This window comes from Nicotiana sylvestris, chromosome 12 (assembly GCF_000393655.2).
Source record: "Nicotiana sylvestris chromosome 12, ASM39365v2, whole genome shotgun sequence".
Classification (NCBI taxonomy): Eukaryota; Viridiplantae; Streptophyta; class Magnoliopsida; order Solanales; family Solanaceae; genus Nicotiana; species Nicotiana sylvestris.
Window position 1 is genome coordinate 63,618,302 of NC_091068.1, and position 18,106 is coordinate 63,636,407.

General features: G+C 44.6%; 2 protein-coding genes across 2 annotated transcripts; one reads left to right on the plus strand and one right to left on the minus strand.

Annotated features, from left to right (window-relative positions):
• The first annotated feature begins 6,224 nt into the window (after positions 1-6,224).
• On the plus strand, positions 6,225-6,452 carry LOC104247662 (uncharacterized). Its single transcript, XM_009803732.2, has one exon. The coding sequence runs from the start codon at positions 6,243-6,245 to the stop codon at positions 6,450-6,452; it is 210 nt and encodes a 69-aa protein (XP_009802034.1). The 5' UTR covers positions 6,225-6,242.
• Positions 6,453-13,170: 6,718 nt separating this feature from the next.
• LOC138883138 (uncharacterized) lies at positions 13,171-14,694 on the minus strand. Its single transcript, XM_070163799.1, has 4 exons — positions 14,682-14,694; positions 14,548-14,599; positions 13,767-13,935; positions 13,171-13,695 (listed from the first exon to the last, which is right to left on the minus strand). The coding sequence occupies exons 1-4, from the start codon at positions 14,692-14,694 to the stop codon at positions 13,171-13,173; spliced, it is 759 nt and encodes a 252-aa protein (XP_070019900.1).
• Positions 14,695-18,106: the final 3,412 nt, after the last annotated feature.

Here is an 18,106-nt window from a genome sequence, read left to right on the forward strand (position 1 = left end):
TTCGACCTCGCTCGAATTTACACCCTTACGGCCATCGGCCGTCGCCAAGTGAAAGAAAAGTTTGACTTCGCTCGAACTCACAACAAGTTACATTTTGACCTCGCTCGAATTTACACCCTCACGGCCATTGACCATCGCCAAGTTAAAGGAAAGTTCTACTTTGCTTGAACTCACAATGGGTCACAATTTTGACCTCACTCAAATTTACACCCTTATAGCCATCAGCCATCGCCAAGTGAAAGGAAAGTTTGACTTCGGTCGAACTCACCACGGGTCACAATTTCGACCTTGCTAGAATTTATACCCTCATGGCTCGACATCGCCAAGTGAAAGGAAAGTTCTTCGCTCGAATTCATAACGGGTTACTATTTTGACCTCGCTCGAATTTACACCCCTATGGCCCTCGTCCATCGCCAAACGGAAGTCTAAATTTGATCTAGCTCGAATATACAAGTCAAAACTGACTTCCCCCAAGTTAACAAGTCTGAATTCGACCCCACTCGAATATACAAGTCAAAACTGATTTCGCCCAAGTTGGCAAGTTTGAATTCAACCTCGCTCAAATATACAAGTCAAAATTGATTTCGCCCAAGTCGGCGAGTTTGCTTTCGACCTCACTCGAATTTACAAGTTAAAACTAATTTTGCCCAAATTGGCAAATCAAAAGTCAACCTCACTCGAATTTGCAGATCAAAAGTGACTTCATTCGAACTCACAAAATGAGATCCGATCCAGCTCAGATCGAGCAAACTAAATTCGACCTCATTTGAATTCCCAGTTAAAAAATCAGGGACTCATCACGGGGAAATCCGAAGATCTATTTTACAAAAAAAGAAGAAGAAAGAAAGTCAAAAGATATGTAACCAAAGGCAAAGCAACTATTTTATTCAGAAGATGTACATGTGCAATAGGTGCGCCTTACAAAAGGCCAAAAGCGGTCCCCCAAGAAAAAGATGAAAACAAACAACAAAATAACAAAAAAAAACTAAGTACAAAAGCTGCAAAAAAAATTCACGCGGCATAATCTCCACCACTGTTCTCCCCAGCATCGTCATCATCAGAAGGAAGCCCATCTTCAATCTCAGAACCCTTACGAGCCTCGCGTGCCTTCGCCCGAGCATCTTCAAAAGCGGCCTCAGGAACGCTCTCCGCCTCCTACAAGCCCTTATATATATCTCGTTGGGCCTCTCCATGAACCTATAGCTCATACAAGCGGTGGGGGACAGTAGCAGGGGAAGATTCTTGAGGGCGGGCCTGAGCCAACAGTTGCAGCTTCTTAGCCTCGAGAGTCGTAACTCGATCTCCCAGGCTCAAAGCATCCCGATCAAATTCACCAATACGCTTCTCGAGTCGTGCCTCCCTTAGTGTGGAAATCGCCCTCTCAGCTTCCCGTTCAGACCTAAGAATATAGATAGTGTCTTCCAGTGGCGCCGCCCTTGCCTAAGCCGACACTCGAGCCCCCTCGGCTCTCTCCAACTCGGCCACCTTCTTTTCAAGCTCAGCTACTTTCTCCGTCCATTCTACGCTTAGGTCGGCGACTCTGGTGGCGATATTTTCAAGCTTGGCTCACAAAGATAGCACCTTTGCCTAAAGTTCTTCACACTCCGCCGCAACCCCTTTGCCCACTTTGAGCTCCTCGTCTTTGGCGTTGAGTAACTCCTCGAGCTCGCTGCATCTGCGGATAGACCGCATCAGTTCCTGGTCCCTTTTCTCCAACTCCTCCCTAACGGATTGAGTGTTACCGCCCGCCTTAAGCTGCGCGTGCATCTCACGGTACTTGTTACGATACTGGCGATACTTCACGGCCATTTTTAGAAATACTTCGGCCCTAGTCTCAGCCCTACGAGCACTCTCGATCTCCAGCCTATACGTCTTAAAAAAAAGAGGGGAGGAATCAGCAAAAGCAAAATAGCACAAATCAAAGAAAATGGCGAAAGGAAACTCACCCTCAAGGCCATCCCGGCCACACCACGTGACAAAGCGGAATCATTGATCTCCCGAAGAGACTCACTTTTGGCGTCGGAACACAGAAGGTCAAATTGAGGCACCAATTCCATTGTGTCCTTCAACAGGTTAAAATCCGATGGAATCTCGAGCACACGAGAAGGACCTTCCGCCCTCACATTGACCCTGGTAAAGCCTTCCTCGAACATCCTCATGTCCTCAGGATTGATGTCGGAATCCGATTCATAATCATCCACCACCACGCCCTTCAACCTCTTATTAGCTGAAGAGGGGCGCGGCCCTACCGAGAAGATGATGGACCACTCGGAACAATCGCGGCAGCCCCCGAACCTTTTCCTCCTGCCACGGTGGTCTCTTCAATGATCAAAATAGGTGTCGCCTCCGCACCCAGGTTGGTGTCACCGCCAGCTTCAGATACTGCCAAAGTAGGGTCGCCCCTCGAGGAAATCTCAACCAAAGACACCCCTCTGACAACCTCCGCCTCTTTGACGATGCCTCTTCACCACTATTGTGAGAAGGTTCATCTGTTAAACGGACTGTGAGAACTGGAGTGCCTGACCGGGGAGCAATCTTCGGACGAACAGGTCCATACGCGGACGTGGTCTACCAAACAACCAAACTTTGGGTGCTCTCGCCTACAGTTGCCCTTGGAACGGGCCAGGCAGAGGAAGTCGGCTGGCGGAAAGCAAGCGCAGGAGCCCTCACCCTTCTCACTCCTCTCTGACCTGCCAATGAGGAGATTCGATCAAACAAAGATAAGGTAAAAGGAACTACGGATCAAAGAATAAAGCAACAGACCACAACGAGCTGACTCACTAACAAGAGGCTTACGCCCAAACTTCTCATGGAAAGGTGCCCATTTTTCGCGAATCCCCATCGTATGGGGGAGAATCGCGCTCACCCACTAGCAAATATCAGCAACTAGCGGAGGAGGTACTCTCTCGACTACAAAAACATAAACAAACCCTCAGCGAGGTCATTAAACCAACGATCGTCTTAAGAAAAAATGCGTAAAGTAAAAGGAAAGGAAGACCTATCGGCGAAATTCCACGTCTCAGGAAACCCCGCCGGGTTCGACACGATGTGCTTTGTTCGGACATAGAAGAAGCTCTCCCAAAAGCGGTGATTTGCCTTGTCATCCATCTTCACCACCAAACTCTTGGCTCCTAGGTGACACATGTGAATCATCGTACCCCTAAGAAAATGGGGGGCGAAGAGGTGAAGTATGTGTTGTAGAGAAATCCCTCGGTCGGCCAGCTCCGCATACTTGATGAGCATAAGGAAAAGCTTGTATGCGTACGGAGAGAATTGAGTCGGAAACACCTTATAGAAGCGGCAAAAATTCACCACCAAGGAAGAAAGGGGAAGCATGTACCCGATAACAAAGGGATACGCATAAAACGCGCAGTAGCCCGGACGGTGTATACGTACTATGTCTTGATCCATCGGAACCAGTTCAATGTGATCAAGAATCCCCTATTTGGATTTGAACGTCGTGAGCGCCGAAGCATCCATCATAGAAAAAACAGGTTCCGGCTCGTCGCCAGTAGGGCTATTGAAGTCAGTCCTTGCCTTCCTTGGGCGGGGAACCACCTCATGTACCGTCGAAAAACCCTCGTCCTCTGCCATCTCCACTCTCTCTTTGATTAGGGGTACATCCTTTTCCAGCACCGGAGCACCAACAGCTCTATCGGAGTTGGAAGAAGCACTAGCCATCTTTTCTTTGATTAAAAGAAATGAGAATGATAAGGGAAAAAGGTAGTAGTCGCCAAATCCTAACAGAAGCAGAAATATGAAAAACTGAATGAGAAGAAGAAGAGTTGCAAAAAGCTCTCTTGAGCGATTAAGAAGCGAGACAATCAAATGAGAGATTTTCCCTTATTTATAGGGATATAAATGCCCTGAGCGGAAAAACCAAACGCCGCCATTTAAAAAAATGGAAAGGGTATGGGAAACGATGCAATGCAAAGAAAACGCGCGCCATAATAATGAGAAGTATTAATGACATTCTGAACTGACGTGATGGTCTGACGCAACTCTCGAAATGCCACGCCACTACCTCGCCATGAGGTGCTCGTCACTCGCATAAAGCGTTCAGATTTCTCCCAATTTTCGAATCAACAGAGTCCGCCCATCGAGCTCGCCAAGAGGCAACCCCAACGGGCGGAGGGACTAATTGTGTGGGTCAAAATCTGACCAGACAAAAAATGGCGTGGGGAGAGACGACAAAAATTTACTTGGGAGTGTCGTATCCACACCACGCTGTAACGACACGCACCTCGGCCACGGCCGAGGTCATGTATTTAGAACGCCTGAGAGGCGAAGTGGATATTACGACATTTCAAGGGGCCAGCCTATAATGTAGTCAAATGACTTAAGTACTATGGTTAATGACGGTTGGATAAGGGAGAAGACCTAGTATATAAACTAAATGAGAAGAAGAAGAAAGGGGGCGGAGAAAATCAAGACACGGACATGTTCCCCGAAAAGAAGAGAAATCTTCATCTCTCTCTCCACCACGAAGAAGAAAGAATCAAGGAAGCTCAGATCATCAATATATATATTGTTAGTCTAATCGTATCAAATGTATGGGGTTCTATTTTGCTAAAGATCGGTGACCCTTCTCATTTACGTCTTCTTAATTGTTGTTTGATATTATGAAAATTACCATCCTCTTCTTATATGATGGGATTCAATCACTGTTATAGTTAAATCTTATGTGTGCTATGCTTGCTTACTCTCATCTTCTATCTTAGATCTAGAGTAAATTATCGTTGGTTAAGATTTGCCTAAAGTCTTCTTATTTATTTAGTTTAACAAAAAGCTCAATACTTTTTGGTCAAACAAGCATACACAAGGGCAATTTTGAAAAAATAAATTGAATTTTTTCTTGATTATACAAATGAACACTTATTTTTGGACCAAAATAAAAAAGCAAATTGGTCACTTATTATGGATCGGAGGAAATCGTTCAATTCAAATTTAAGCAAAACGTGCAACTGTTCTCTTTTCTCACATTTCGAACACTTTCAACCATTTCCGCCCCTAAAATTATTCCTTTAAGCCATTGGTATTCCGAGCAAATCGAATCGGACAGCAACCGCCCAACCTCCTTTTTATTCTTTCGCATAAACTATTGAAGATGAAGAGGCAAAGGATATTAATACAAGTAAAATGTAGGCAATTTAATTTTGATGGCGTCACTGTCAAGATAGCACGTACAAAAAGGGATAGCACAAAAACAACGGCAACAGCGACATTTCCTTTCACGTGATGCTGCCACGTACTTGTTGGGCTGTCCGTCCCCATTAACTATCAACTTCCAATATCTGTAGAATCAATTTGAGCGATATAATAATGTAAAAAATTTTAGCTTAATTTCTTCTTTAAATTATTGTTCCAATTAACATTTTATATTATCATAAGTCTTAATCTCCCTTTGTGCGAATGTATCTATATCTATTATTAAAGCCTCTATAATAGTTCTTATCTTACCATACAGAAGTGGGAGTAGGCGTTGTGTTACATTGAAAATAACACATGATGGCATGCATTAACGAGACGAACCACATCCAACCTTCAAATTTGTCAATACATTCATATTTCTTACCATACAGAAACATCAATAAAAGTTAGAGCACATATAAATGAAATACGACAATTTATAACATATAAAATGAGACGAAACAATAATACTAATGATAATAACGAAAATAATGTCATTACCATATGACTATAACAACAACAATAACAACTTTGTTTCAATGCAAATAAACATACAAGTCTCAGTTGAGAGTGATGTCAATAATGTCCTACATTAAATATGAACAAGGAATTGATGAAATATATCAGAAATAGGAAATCCATTCATCATAAGGTGTCTTTGAGTAAACAATTCCATAATAATTATACAAAAGTATTGAATGGAATCCACATAGATATATTAATTAGGGCCAGCTATTTGGAGGAAAAAAATTGCCTATACCAACTATATATGAATCTTGCATTGTATATGGATTATGCTTCATTTGATCAGTATATGAATACCATAACCAATTATTATAAGGAAGAATTAAAGTAGAAGGGGCATGTGTGAACTGGCGAATCAAACTCGATCTCTTTCTACAAATCTAAACACCATCACGTGTTTTGATTCCTTTCTCAATCCAATACTTATTGTGTTAAAACTGAAAGAAAGCTTACTCAGCATTCGAACTATATATACAACAAAATATAGGCCAACACGCCTACACGTGGATATTAAGAGAGAGAGAGAGATGTCGGATTGGGGGCCAGTGTTGATAGCAGTAGTGCTGTTTGTGCTGTTGAGTCCAGGGCTACTGTTTCAGTTACCTGGTAGGCACAGAGTTGTGGAGTTTGGGAACATGCACACAAGTGGCCTCTCCATTCTTGTTCATACAATCCTCTATTTTGGACTCATTACCGTCTTGCTTATTGCTATTGGAGTTCACATCCACGCTGGCTAATTAGTTTTCTCACTTAATTTGTTGCTTCCTTTCTGCTAATTGGGCTTTTCTTGTGTTTTTTTTTTTAGTTCATAGTTGTTTTCTCTTAATACAACTCTACTGATTATATATGTAGTATTTGCACTCCTTGTAAGGGAATTATAAATCACATTGGCATTTTTTTTCTTTTCTAGAAATATTGATAGTAATAATACCTGCTACTTTTGTGACATTGATCTTTTATTTGTTTTGACGTGGCCATATCAAAGTTAATATGAGTAATGAATATTTTTTTCAAAATAAATAAAAAGAACGGAATTATACATATCCATTGTTCGTTTAGCTTGTCTCATGGTTGCTGCATTTGTGCGTGTTGACTGCTCAACTTACGCGCTTTGCATGGGCTTAATTCAGTCTTAAATCTTGGGATAAGTGCATATATACCTTATTTTGGGATATCTATTGAAGTTATACCCGTATTGTATAAAAAAAATTATAAATTTATTAATTTTAGAAATATACTTCAGATATACGGGACTAAAATAATAAAAATCTAGATCAAACTTCGGATATTTTTGTCTCAAGTTTGGCTCAGCTTGCAAAAGCCAACTTCAGACATTTTTTAACTGAAGTTGGGGCCTTAGTAAACCATTCTCTGGCATCAAACTTCACCTTGAGACTCTTCTTCCGGTACTTCGTTGAAAAACAAAGCAGAATCATCTCAGTTGGATAGTAGAGTAAACAAAGTTGTATTGAATATGTGAAATCTTCGGGTTACTGAATTATGTAAAGAAAGTGGGATGGTCATGTTGTGAATCATTAGATCTGGTTGACAATGTAATGAATTAGTGTGGATACATCAAGAAACGTGGCATTAGTAGAGTTGCACAGAGGGTTGATTTCCGAGCGAAAACAAGTCAGGGTCTAATCTTTTGCTCTCTAATAATGTACATGAATAAACTAAGTGCATAATAATTTATATAAATCAGGGAAAAAAGAGTGGATCAAAAGCTGGTGTAAATAAGAAGAAGAAACACATGACCAAGGAGATAAAGCAGAAGAAGAAGCAGCAGGCGCAGCAGCATCGGCGAATCTGTCTTAAATTGGGTACCGATTAAAAGTTTTAGAAAAATAGAATATAGATTAAATGGCGGAGGTCAAATAGGCTGCCGATAACTTGTGGAATTATACTGGGTACGTTGTTATATCTTCCAGTCAAACCAAGCAACTAGCCTACTCGGGTTTGGATGGTTTTTGGTACTTCTTAAGAGGAGACATGGTCAATCCCCTTATTTTTATAGTAAGTAACAACTCACAAGAGATCGATAAAATATAACACAAGAAATCGGTAAAATAAAAAACAAGAAATTTTTGTAAGATCATTTTTTTCTATTCAAATAAAAAACTGTCGGAGGAGATTGTTTCCTCCATATTTAACATCCATTCTTTGCCAAACAAATGCATGCACGTGAATGATTATTCATACCTAAGCTTTTAATGGAGATCTTTATGAATAGTTATGTATACGGTGAAATCGGAGGGTCCAATTCCTCGTCATCGAGGAACCTCAGATGATCATCTCAAAGGCTCGAGGCTACAAGGCTACGATCGAGTTTCCTCTCTCGAGGTTCGTCGACGCTCGACCTAGGGACAATGTTGACTACGGCTGTGATAGAAATGGGGAGTTACCAAAGCACATGACTAGGGCTGACAGAGCCTAGTAGACTGCCCTAACCTTGAATCAGGGTGTCATTTGGCTGTCCCATCTCTGCTTCTTTGTCATTAATGTATTTTGTACTATGTTGGGATTCCCCTCCTATATAAAGGAGATCCTTGTCATTTTGTAAACCCATGTTGCTTCAGTTGCTCCACACGAAATATACAAGAAGAGTTGCTCTGCTCTCTAATATATTCTCTTTATATTATTGCTTCCATTTATTATCTTCATTATTGTTCATCATTTATTGCTTATCATTGGCCGTAAAGAGCCTTCGTTGATTTTATTATAACTGTTAGTCATACCTCGACCACCTTCGATAGCTCACAGCCGAGCTCCGGAATCGACTTCGAGGCCCCCAAATCGACAAGCTCGAGGCCCCGATTGTTAACCTATCGGTTTGGTTATCGCCTTATCCTTAACTCCTATTTCGTTTCTAAGTCTCACATACATAGCATCAACTACTTACCAACTAGTATAAAAATAGATCACGTATTTTTAGAGTCCCATAATCAAATTTAATTGTTATTAGCATTTTCACGGTAAATAGTTTGGCGCCCACCGTAAGGCTAAAAATAATAGTGATTATTTTCTTGCTGGTTTTACTACATAACGCAAGTTATCTTTCACGCTTTCTCTTGTCCAAGATCTTCGATTTCAGGTCGAAATGTCTAACTCAGTGAATGGAGTTGAAAACAACAATCTTGAGGACAACAAAGAAAACGGTGTGGCTGCTCCAGGTGTTGGTGAGCCACCACGAAACCTTGAGAATGCACCAGGACCAATTCCGGCGGACACAGTCTCGCGCGACGCCCAACAGGTCGATATAAGCTCGCACACCAATAGGAGTGTGCACCAAGGAGATCAACAAGAAGCTCAAAAAACCCCAATTAGGGAAGAACGAGAGGTTAGCCTTTATGTTATTTTTGAAATGTTGAAGGCACAACAGCTGGTTATTGCTCAGCTGCAAAGTCACCAGAAAACTCCTAGTACGGTAGCACCGGGGACAGCTCCCTCAGCCGAACAGGTACCGGAGAGATCGAGCAATAACGTGTCGATGACCGATCCCGTCATCGTAAAAATGCTCGAGGACCTCACCAGAAGGATCGAATCGAGCGAGAAAATGATAGAAACCAACGACAAAAAGGTAGACCTACAACTCCAGGGTCGACCAAATTCCTGGCGCACCCCCGATCCTAAAAGGGGTAGATTCGAAGAAGTTTATACAAAGGCCATTTCCAGAGGAGGCAGCTCCAAAACCCATCCCAAATAAGTTCAGAATGCCAGACCTTCCGAAATACAACGGAACCTCATATCCCAACGAGTATGCCACCGCCTACACTTGTGCGGTAAAGGGCAATGACCTAAGGGACAACGAGATCGAGTCCGTACTGCGGAAGAAATTCGGGGAAACACTTTCTAAAGGGGCAATGATGTGGTATCACAACCTGGCCTCAAATTCTGTAGACTCATTTTCCATGTTGCCGGATTCCTTTATAAGGGCACATGCTGGAGCCATCAAGGTGGCCACGAGGAAATCCGACGTCTTCAAAATTAAGCAAGGGAGAACGAGATGCTGCGAGAATTTGTATCTCGCTTTCAAATGGAACGAATTGAACTACCACCAGTCTCCGACAACTAGGCAGTGCAGGCCTTCACTCAAGGTCTGAATGAACGAAGCTCGGTGACTTCAAAGCAGTTGAAATAGAATTTGGTCGAGTATCCCGCTGCGACCTGGTCGGATGTCCATAACCGATACCATTCGAAGATCAGGGTTGAAGACGACCAGCTAGGGGCCCCCTCGGGCTCAGTATAGCCAAGTAGGCTTCTGGCGAAGGAGCCAAAGCCAAACAAAGAAAGATATCAGCCGTACATCAAAGATAGAAGGAACGCCCCGAGGCGCAACCCACCTCGCAACGATCGAAGGATAGACCGAGGACAGAATCCTCAGGGACTCATCAACAGAGCCGAATTCAATAGAAACGCAGGGCCAACGGAGGCACCTCGCTTATCAGAATACAACTTCAATGTTGATGTATCGGACATCGTGTTCTCCATCAGTAAAATTAGAGACGCCAGGTGGCGTAGGCCTGTACAATCAGATCCTTCACAAAGGAATCATAACTTTGTGTGTGAATTCCACAACACGCACGGCCACAGGACCGAGGATTGCCACCAGCTCCGAGAAGAGGTAGTCCGGCTACTTAACAAAGGTCATCTCCAGGAATTCCTCATCGACCAAGCCAAAAATCAATTCCGGGAAAGAGAGGCGGACAAGAAGAACGAAACGAATGAGCCGCAACATGTCATCCACATGATCTTGGGAGGCATCGATGCCCCACAGGAACCCGTGATGAGAAGGACGAAAATATCCATCACCAGAGAAAAGCGAACCCGTGGGTACATACCCGAGGATTCCCTCACATTCAGCGAAGAGGACACTGAGACCTTGTCTCAACCTCACAATGACGTATTGGTAATCTCTTTCCTCGTAAATACATTTCAAATAAAACGTGTACTCGTGGATCTAGGTAGCTCGGCCAACATTATCAGGTCGAGGGTAATAGAGCAGCTCAGACTGCTTAACCAAATCGTGCCCGCCACTCGAGTCCTCAACGGATTCAACATGGCAAGTGAAACAACGAAAGAAGAAATCACCCTCCCAGTCAACGTGGTCGGCACAACCCAAAACGTCAAATTCCATGTCATCGAAGGAGATATGAGGTACAATGCCTTGTTCGGACGGTTGTGGATACACTGCATGAGAGCAGTACCATCCACCCTCCACCAAATGATGAAATTCCCGAAAAAGGATGGGATTAAAACCGTCTACGGGGAACAGCATGCGACGAGAGAATTGTTCATGGTGCACGATGTGGCGCCGTCACCAATACCTCCACCCGCAAAGGAGCCAAAGGGTAATCAAATTACATCTTCGGTTAAGCCCAATTAAACAAAACAAAGGACCGTACCGCGTCCTCATCACAAGTGACTTAGACATATTGGACCTCGAAACATCGCCGGCACATCCCACACAAAGGTATAACCATCTCCCTTTTCATTTTATATTTCACACTAACCCTTATGCAGGCGCCCGACCGAAGCAGTCAAAGCGCTAACCCAACCTGGAGACCTTAAGGTTTTAAAGCATCCGTTGCACTCTTTTCCTTCGACCGAGTTTTTATCCCAAAAAGGGTTTTACCGGTAAGGTTTTTAATGAGGCAACATCCACATGCTACCTAAGGAAGACTCGACAAGTATTCAAGGCTTCTTTTGCAATCAACCTCGAACATTGGGGGCATCCCCCCGGAAGGTCGTCCACTCGGAAAAGCCAAGAAATGCCAAATGGGGTCCCAATAAGAAAAACGATGTACCGGGCCAAACGGTCGAACGAACCGTGTCCGTATAGCCAAACCCCCGACGGCGAAAACATGTACACTTGTACCAAGTAATCGAAGAATATCTTTTATCAAAGCATCTCACACTCCAAAAGAAACTCGGCACCTTTGCAAAAATGACTCCTCTGACAAAAACGTCCCGAGCACTCGGGGACTGGCGTCAATAAATCAACGCCTGAATGACCTCCGGGTCGGGACTCCAAACTCATAAGCCCTCAGCGAGGCAACATGAAATCACAAAACATCTCCAAGGCCGAAAGTGTCCCGAACACTCGGGGACTGGCGTCAAAATCTCAAAAATCGCACGACCTCAGGGCAGAATCTCCGAAATCATAAGCCCTCAATGAGGCAATATCAAGTTTACAAGTAACGACTTCCGAGCCATAATACCCTCGATGACTCAGGGACTGTCGCCAATCAACATTCATTAAAAAACTGAGGCCATAAGACCCCAAGCGGGTAGACTCGGTCTCGTAAGACCTACATAAGGCAGTAGCAGTATCTGTAAGACCTCAAGCAAGGCATGAACCATACTTGTACCAAGTGTCTAAAAACTGTAAGACCTCAAAGGCATGAAAATTCTGTAAGACCTTACTAAAGGCATAAACCCGATCTCAAAGTTAAGGCTATATATCGAACTTGTAAGACCCCTAAAAGGCATACCCTTGATATAGACGCCTAAACTACTTCACTCGGGATCAAAAATGGCTCCGGCCAAGCACAAATGACTACGGTCATAAGGCTGTACCAGCCAAACTAATGCGACTCGGGGACACCCGACCGTCAATACAAAATCACAGGCCTTCAATTACTTCGAATCTACTTCGAAAAGAACCGGTTAAACAGGCTACCCTCGACAAAGGCAACAGAGCTTCGACCATGTTAGCTCCAAATCACAGGCTTCGAGATACTCAGCCTCCGAGCCAAACCTCCCGATGTGCTCGATTATCGCCATATAACGACTCGTAGTCGAGGTTTTTATCGAACCATCGAAGAGTCAGGCAAAAATTATTTCAAAAAATCCTTAACGAGGGAAAAATAAAGCCAATAAAAGGTCGTTTTGACCCAAGGCGTAAGAGCCATTGTCGCCAGCCCACACTAAAAGGTCACTTCGACCCAAAGCGTAAGAGTCATTGTCGCCAGCCCACACTAAAAGGTCACTTCGACCCAAAGCGTAAGAGCCATTGTCGCCAGCCCGTATAAAAGGCCACATTGGCCCAAGGCGTAAGAGCCACTGTCGCTAGCCCGCACAAATACAAAACTTGAAGGTCGAATGAGCTCGATTTGAAACCCGATTCGTAGACTGAACCCAAAATAGTTAACTAAATATGCCTAAGAGCAAGGCGTAAGAGCTGTTGTCACCAGCCCACATAAAAGGTCTCATCGACCAAGCGCGTAAGAGCCTACGGGCCAGCCTAATGAGCCCCAGGGCCATATCACGAATCTAAGGATTCCTACCAACTCAAAGACCAGTTCACCTGGCCATATTCGAGACAGAAAGAGATACAGAAGAAATAAAGCCGCAAGGTTTTCTTTTATACACATATACGAAAAACGCAATCTCCATGTACAAACATGCTTTGAAATGCTATATACAGATGGAGAAATCTACGCCTCCTGGGAGCTATGGCCTGCCGGCCTCGTCTTCGCTTTCTTCGGCGTCGGACAGAAGTAACCGAGCATCACGCTCGTCCGCCCTCGCTCGCGCCAACTCTTCCGAGAGGGCGAAACCCGTAGCACGGATCTCCTCGATGGTCTTTCTTCGAGACTTGTAACGAGCATATTCTTCAATCCTCTCTTCGCGGTCGAGGATCCTTCTCAGCTCATCTTGAGCATCGGTAGCGTCCTTTAAATAGATCTTCATCTCCTGGTCAGCCTTAGTTCGACTCATTACGGCTTCAGCCCGGGCATCAACGATCTCAGCCCTGACCTTCGAAAGCTCGGACTCAAGCTTCGTAATCATATCTGTTTGAACCGAAGCGTCATCACGAGCTAAGCGAAGTTGAACCTCAAAAGCAGGAACTTTAGCCAGAGCACCCTTCCCCTCTAAAGCTTGAGTCTCCACCCGAGCTTTTAGCTCATCATGCTTACGCCTGGCTCGGCCAGCTTCATCCCGAAGGCGCTCTAGGGCCTCCATCTTTTTCTGCAACTGAAATAAACGAAGTGTTAGCCTCAGAAGCTAGAAGGCGGAATGCACGCTCACTCAGGACAGAAAATTACCTGCTCCTTCAAGTACTTCTTATAATTCAAGCTCCGGCTCACCTCATACCGCAAGCGTACCAACTCGACTTCCTTTTCATCGCACAGGAGCCTAAGGGATCTCTCCTCATCCAGAGCTTTCCGCAGCCTGGCTCCACGGCTAAGCAGCCCGGACTTGCTTGTCGAAGGCCTGCAAAAGAAAACCCAATAAGGAAGGGAAGGTGCGAAGTTCGAAAGGCCTGTGCCGAAACTCACCACGAAGTGAGGCCGCTGGGCTTCTTCGAAGGCCGAGCGCACATATGCCAACCTAGTTCCCTCAGCTCTGAAAGGGTCGACTCCGGTCGAGGCACGGTCGCTCGGTATATGCGACCCCGGGTTTCTAGTATCCCTCGAAGTACTGTCAACGGAAAAAGAAGGCGACAGCCACGAGGAAACCATCTTTCCAAAACCAGGAACCACGAACGTGGCAGGCTCGGACGATGCTTCCGCTCCGAAGCCCCGATCCCGTTTTGCCTTGCTTTGAGCGCCATCGCCCTGAAGAAGCATCTCTCACTTATTGTTGTCGTTCTTTAGCCGGGAAGCTAGCAACCCTTCCCCCTCTCCAGAGGAGCGCGACCTCGCCTCGGAAGGCTCTTCGATGCCTACAACAACAAGATTAATACGCATAAAGGGAAAATGTCTCTCCAAATGAAGGAAGGGAAAGGAAAAAATAGCACAACACGCACCATGATGTTTTGCTTCCCATCTGCCCCGGGACAAGGCTCGCCACTTGCGCTCATCACAGGTCGAGTGGGTCGCCAACATCTGAACCCAATCCGGTAAATCAGGAACGTCGTCCGGCGCCCATGAAACCGCTGCAGAAAAAGAAAAGAAGCCGGCTACGAAACCAATTTTCGTCATAGACAAAACTGAGAAGGCACGGAATGCACCACTTACGTGTATAGTCCATTCCCCAGGGAATGGCATAAGCTCCACGGGGCTAATGTCAGCGGTCTGCACTCGGATAAAGCGACTCATCCACTCCCGGTATCCATCTTCCTCATCATCAACAGCAAAGGGCGTGGTCGATAGGCATCGCAAGGTTAGCAGACCTCGATGGTGGAAGGGCCAGTACAACCTAATAAGATGACAGAGCGTAAGTTCAAGCCCCGCCTTCTCCGCGAAAAATCTCATTATCAACACTGTTCGCCAAAATGACGGGTGGATCTGTGCCAAGGTAACCCATACTTTAAACAGAAGTCGAGCACAACCCTATCAAGGGGGCCCAGTATGAAAGGATATGTGTACACATTAAAAATCCATCGACACGATCCGTGATGCCCTCATCCGGGGAAAATGTCTGTAACACTACTTTCTCCCCCCATCCGCAGCCTTTTCTCACTAACTCAAGGTGCTCTTCTCCTATCAAAGAAGTAATCTTCAAGGTAAACTCTCGTTGGTCCTGAATGCCGAAGGAGGAACTCTCCCCTCTCTGCCGAACAGACCCCGATGTAGCAGTCATGACTATGGCAAAATTAGAGAACTAAAGTAGGAATCTGTGCGAGTACGTTAGTACTGAAATAATGAAAGACTTAACGCAAAAAAAGAAGGGTAACTACTTAGAATGGTGGGATCTCCAAGAAAAGCAGAAACAACCCTATATATGGAAAAAACCACATCATCGTAAGTCCCGGGGTGGTACCCAACCTCGAGGACCTCCATTAGAAAAAGGTTAGGCTCTAGGAAGCCAATGACATCATCACAAGCCTCGAGGTGGTACCCGACCTCGGAGACCTCCATCAAAAAGAAGTTAGGCTCCAAGGAAATAAGCACTTAAACACTACCCGTATGGGCTTGGCCCCGGGTACCGTCTGAGTTTGGGCAAATCCTCTTCCGGGATCTATCTATAGCGCCTTCAGGCTATCTACGCTAAGTTCGACGCAAGTTTTTAGGTGGCCCGAGTTTGAACGAACCTCCACTCGGGGACTGCTCTCGAAAGCTTAAAGGCAGTCCCTATCCTCGGACCTCCGAGCAAATTTCGCCTTAAAGACTATCGCGGGGCCTAAGTGATAAATCACGGTCTCAAAGCTCGAAGCGTTACTTTCATTCAACTCGAAGTAAGGGTCTCGACGACCCGAGTTTATCGGTTCAATCCAGGCTCGATCCAAGGAACGGCGAAGGGTTCCACGAGAGGTCGTATTAGTCAATCAAAGGTCAGGAAAAATACTCACACCTGGGCTCGATATTGGCAGCAGCCGATTGAATCATGCATTCAGAGTCTCCATAAACGCAAATAAAAGGAAATATAGCAAACATCGAAGACAAAATTGAAGAAACATCTTCACATTCATAAAAATTTGATTACAAAAGCCCACGAGGGGTTCTTACATATGATTGCAAAAGCCCATAAGGGGTCCTTACACAGAAACAAAGAAGAGAAAAAGTACACCTGTAGCAAAAGACAAGAGCCTAATCTATTCTCAAAGGTTCATCCTCGGCAGCAGCATCTTCGAACACCATCTCCTCGGGAGTCTTATCTCAATCCTCCAGAATGGAATCTTCAAAAGGGAAGATGAAGAAGAGGAAAGCGATGGAGAAGAGCAAAGTGACGCAGAAGAGGCAGAAAAGGAACAAAGAAGTGGCTGGGTGAAAAATCTGGCTAGTATGGATTTCGTTAGTGCTACTATAGTAAAGCCACTTCTTGGGACGTTGCCCCGGTGCGGGATGCAACAGTTTGTAGATAGTACCTCCTCTCTCCACGGAAAGAAAAGGGAGTGAGGCGCCGCACCGAGTAATCGGGGGAGATGAGCAGCGGTGTATAGTCCGAACTCCCTCGTGAGCAGCGGTGTAGAGTCCAAATATTTCCCTGAGTCAGGAGAAATCGGCCCCCTGCTTCGTCGTCCTGAGCCAACGACGACAACAACAATAACAACAACAACAACAAAACAGTGTAGTCTCGCTCGACAAAAGAAAGTCCAGGAGACATGCCGTGGCATGACTGATAGAAACGATGCCATATGATCTTGAGGCCATGAGCCTTAAACATGGTGAACGACAATGGGTAAGGATGGTGAAAAGAGAAGGATGGATAGATATGGGAAGACACTTGGGTGAAAGGTTGATCCCAGGAGGCTCCCATTTATAAAAAGGGAGGCAGCGTAACCAATGGCGACATTATTGCCCTCGAAAGACGTAACGGCAGGCACATTTAATGCGTCCTTGGGAGCTTAACCGACGGCTACATTATAGCTTTAAAGAATGAGAACCCGTAATGCTTTGAATGATCCTGGAGAAGTGAAACGACGGGATGTTTCGATTTTCACGGAGGTTTGCGTCATCGGTATGACGTCATCATGGGAAGTCTGAAGAGTCAGATGTCAAAATCGTTTCTTATCGCTCCTCTCTAAGAAACGTGGGGACTATCTGTATACGGTGAAACCGGAGGGTCCAATTCCTCGTCATCGAGGCACCTCAGATGATCGTCTCGAAGGCTCGAGGCAACAAGGCTACAGTCGAGTTTCCTCTCTCGAGGTTCGTCGACACTCGACCTAGGGACAATGTTGACTATGCTATGATAGAAATGGGGAGTTCCCAAAGCACACGAATAGGGCTGACAGAGCCTAGTAGATTGCCCTAACCCTGAATCAGGGTGTCATCTGGTTGTCCCATCTCCGCTTCTTTGTCATTAATGTATTTTGTACTATGTTAGGATTCCCCTCCTATATAAAGGAGATCCTTGTCATTTTGTAAACCTCTGTTGCTTTAGTTGCTCCACACAAAATATACAAGAAGATTGGCTCTGCTATCTAACACATTCTCTTTATATTATTGCTTTCATTTATTATCTTCATTATTGTTCATCATTTATTGCTTATCATTGGCCATAAAGAGCATTCGTTGATTTTATAAAACTATTAGTCATACGGCCAATCATATCATTGGCCATATGACTTTGTTAGCCATACTTGGAGCTTCGGAATCGACAGGCTCGAGGCCCCGATTGTTAACCTATCGGTTTGGTTATCGCCTTATCCTTAACTCATATTCCGTGTCTAAGTCTCACATACATAGTATCAACTGCTCACCAACTAGTATAAAAATAGATCACGTATTTTTAGAGTCCCATAATCAAATTTAATTGTTATTACCATTTTCACGGTAAACAAGTTAAGTAGCTATTTAATTTGATTAGGGGTATATAATAGAAAAGCAAGAATCACATTACACAAATGAATAAGCGCCTACATTTGGTTTATGCATCTGATGGTCAGACAGAGATACCAAATCTGTCCATTAGGGAAAAGAGTGTTGGACAATCCCTTTGCTCAGAAAATGTCAACCTGAGCACACACCATAGTTACATATTGCTTTTGCAAAAAAAA

Coding starts and splice junctions, on each gene's coding strand:
- LOC138883138 (XM_070163799.1), bottom strand. Junction 13,936..14,547: donor TTACCGGATTGGGTTCAGAT/GTTGGCGACCCA, acceptor TTTCTTTTGCAG/GCCTTCGACAAGCAAGTCCG. Junction 13,696..13,766: donor AGAAGTACTTGAAGGAGCAG/GTAATTTTCTGT, acceptor CGTTTATTTCAG/TTGCAGAAAAAGATGGAGGC.
- LOC104247662 (XM_009803732.2), top strand. CDS start 6,243: ATGTCGGATTGGGGGCCAGTGTTGATAGCAGTAGTGCTGTTTGTGCTG.